Here is a 3084-nt window from a genome sequence, read left to right as displayed (position 1 = left end):
GGAAAGAACAGAGGTATCCGGGCTCACCCTACATGCTCCCTTCGGCAGAGGTAGACAGAGCCCAGGTATCTGGGACCGTAGGCAAGTCAGTAGTGCTGCCCCCCCCATCCCGGCTGAAGAACCCAGGCATCCTGCTGCTTTGCAGCCCCCTCCCACAGCCCCTTATCTACCCACTAGGCCACAAGGCCTGGCAAGACCTGCCCCCCAAGTCCTAGAAGTGGAGGAGCTTCGTGGCCAGCATGTCAACCCACCTAGACTCCTCCCCCACCCCCAAGTGGGGCAGGAATAAACCAGCCAGAAGCTGACCATGGCTCTGTCTCTGCCAGCAGGCGGCACTGGGATGCGGGTGGGGCAGTCCCCATATTCCACCCCAGAAGTGGCTGCAGCCTGGCACTGGGGGCGGAGGCTCTGTTATACCCAGCCAGATCTTCCACCCCAGAGCTAGATGCATCCTAACACCAGAGTCTCTCATACCTAACTTGTTGCCCCACCACAGAGCCAGCCAAATCAGAGCACTGTTGAGGGTTTACTTTACATTATACCCAGCTGGTGCTCTGCCTCAGAGCCAGCTACACCTTAAGACCACTGATGTTCTCAATTATACCCAACCCCTGTTGCTTCACCCTGGAACTGGCTGCATCTCAGCCCTGTTGAGGGTCACTGCTATACCCAGCCCCTGATGTCCCATCCCAGAGCCAGAGGCATTTCAGCACTGTTGAGAATCCCCATTATACCCAGCTAGGAATCCACCCCTCAACTGGCTGCATCCTAACACCACTAAGGGTCTCTGTTACAACCAGCCCCTGTTGCTCAACCCCAGAACCAGCTGCATCTGAGCACCATTAAGGGTCCCTGTTATACTCAGCTGGTGCTCCACCCCAGAGCCAGCCAGATCTCAACACCATTGAGGGTCTCTGTTATATCCAACCTGTATTGCTCCACCCGAGCTGCCTGCATCTCAGCACCGTTGAGGGTCCCTGTTATACCCAGCCCCCAATGTCCCACCCCAGAAGCAGCTGCAAGCTCAAGCAACAGCTACACAACTCTGTGGGACCTTTATTAGCTCAAATGAAGCCCACAGGCTATGTGTGTGTGGGGTGTCTTGACCCCCAGCCCCCACTACAGGCCACTGAGGGGTTTGAGGCAGCGCTCGTGGAAGTAGCGATGGGGCTGGTGTGGGGTGGGTGCTGGGCGGGCAAAGTAGGACAGCAACGAGGGGGTGCCTGGTGTGGGGGCAGCATCCCCATCATCATAATCCCTGGGAGGGGGGGGAATGACAGAGGGAGCAGTTAGGGGAGAGCTCAAGGGGTGACGGGAAGAGCTGTCCCCAGGAACCCAGGTGTCTGGCTCCCGCCCACCCTCTCCAGGGAAACTCAGGTGTCCAGGGCACCCACCCACCCAAACAAAACCCAGGCATCCAGGGCACCCAACCCCTGCCCTCAGAACCCAGGTGTCCCAGACCCATACACATACACGAGAGTACACACACAACACTCAGGCAGCCAGAGTACCAACTCACACCCCTGTGCCCTGGAAACCAGTCATCCAGGGCATCTACTTACTCACCCAACCCCCGAGCCCTGGTGTTTGCCTGCCCCCCACCCTCCTCCCCAACTCTGAAAACCCAGGCACATCCAGGCACCCCCTCACACATTCATAGAACTCAAGCATCCAGCTCCCCTCAGCCCTCCCAGACCAAGCCAGTGCATGGGCACGTACCAGTGCACAGGCACAGCATGGCTGTCCAGCAGGGTCTGGGCCGTGCTCCAGCTGATCCGCACAAACTGTGGGTACCCAAAGATGGGGTCCAGGGTCTGCATTAGCCATGCCTTTGTCTTGGGGTCTGGGTGGGCACAGTAGGGGGTGAGGGGAGACAGGAAGAGCCCTAGGGCAGGACTCCCACCACAGCACAAAGATAAGAGCTTGGATAGCTGGGATCCTTCCCCAGCTCTAGGAGGGGAGGCAGGGGGGGGCAGGAGGTGCTGGGAGCCTGGATTCTCTCCAGCTCTGGGAGGGGAGGGGGTGTGGAGGGGCCCTAGAGGAGGTGTGGTGGAGCTAAGAGCCCAGACACTGGGGCTAGGTCTAGCAGAGGAGGGGAGTCCAAAGGGGTTAAAGCAGGGTGTGCTGGGAGCCAGGACACCTGGGTCCTCTCCAGCTCTGGGAGGGGATGTGAGGTTAGAGTGGGGGTAGCTAGGAGCCCGGATCCTTAGGTTCTCTCCCCAGCTCAAGGCAGGGAATGGGCAGGATGAAGGATGGGGGTGGGGCATAGACCCCCAGCCCAGGATAGGGTGGGGTACCAAGCTGGCTGTGCCCAGAAGTGCAGTCTTGGGCAGTTGGTAAGGGGTACTGGACTGTCTGGCACCTCCTCGTGGCCAGCCCAGCCCCCCTTACCATTGGGATACCCCGACCCATAGTCCAGGCTCGTGTCATCCAGATCCTCCACAAACTTCCAGCTCTTCACAGCCCGATCTCTTGCTACCTGCCAGATGGACACACAGACATGTATGTCTCAGAACCCCCACCCCGCTCCAAATGCAGCTGGCTCTGGGGTGGGACACTGGGGGCTGGGTATAACACAGATCCCTCAGCCAGTCCTGAGATGCAGCTGGCTCCAGGATGGCATGTCAGGGCTGGGTATAACAGGGACCCACTGCATGGTGCTGGGATGCAATTGGTTCTGGGGTGGGACACCGGGGCTGGGTATAACAGGGACCCATTGGCCAGCCCTGAGATGCAGCCACATTTGGGGTGGGGCACATGGGGGCAGCTGGTTACCTGTGCTAAGATGCAGCTGCTTCTGGGGTGGAACCTGGGGGGCTCCAGACCAGTTGCCCAGAGCAGGGCACACAGGTAACAGGACAATACTAAAGAAGCTGGGGAGGAGGGGGGCTGAGGAGCCCTGGAGACCCCTTGGGGTGGAGCCTGAACCCAAACTAACCTTGGCACAGATGCTGGCAGCGCTGACAATGGGGAAGAGGGCATCAGCCTTGGCTCGAACAGTCACCTCCAGCTCAGGGAACCGCTGCTGCAGCTTCTCCTGGTACTTGTCAGCTGGCCCCACCGTGTCCACAAAGACCTTGCGGG

At 59.5% G+C, this 3084-nt stretch overlaps 1 protein-coding gene across 1 annotated transcript in view; it reads right to left on the bottom strand.

Moving 5' to 3' along the window:
- Positions 1-1119: 1119 nt before the first annotated feature.
- The window catches only part of RNASEH2A (ribonuclease H2 subunit A), a 3609-nt gene continuing 1644 nt past the window's right edge, over positions 1120-3084 (bottom strand). Inside the window, exons 4-7 of the mRNA XM_025203835.1 lie at positions 2939-3076; positions 2392-2479; positions 1720-1843; positions 1120-1258 (exon numbers count right to left, since the gene is read on the bottom strand). Coding sequence (XP_025059620.1) covers positions 1120-1258; positions 1720-1843; positions 2392-2479; positions 2939-3076 — 489 coding nt within the window. The remainder of the gene's footprint in view (positions 1259-1719; positions 1844-2391; positions 2480-2938; positions 3077-3084) is intronic.

The sequence above is a fragment of the Alligator sinensis genome, unplaced genomic scaffold (genome assembly GCF_000455745.1).
Source record: "Alligator sinensis unplaced genomic scaffold, ASM45574v1 scaffold707_1, whole genome shotgun sequence".
Classification (NCBI taxonomy): Eukaryota; Metazoa; Chordata; order Crocodylia; family Alligatoridae; genus Alligator; species Alligator sinensis.
This window is presented reverse-complemented; position numbering and strand designations above follow the sequence as displayed.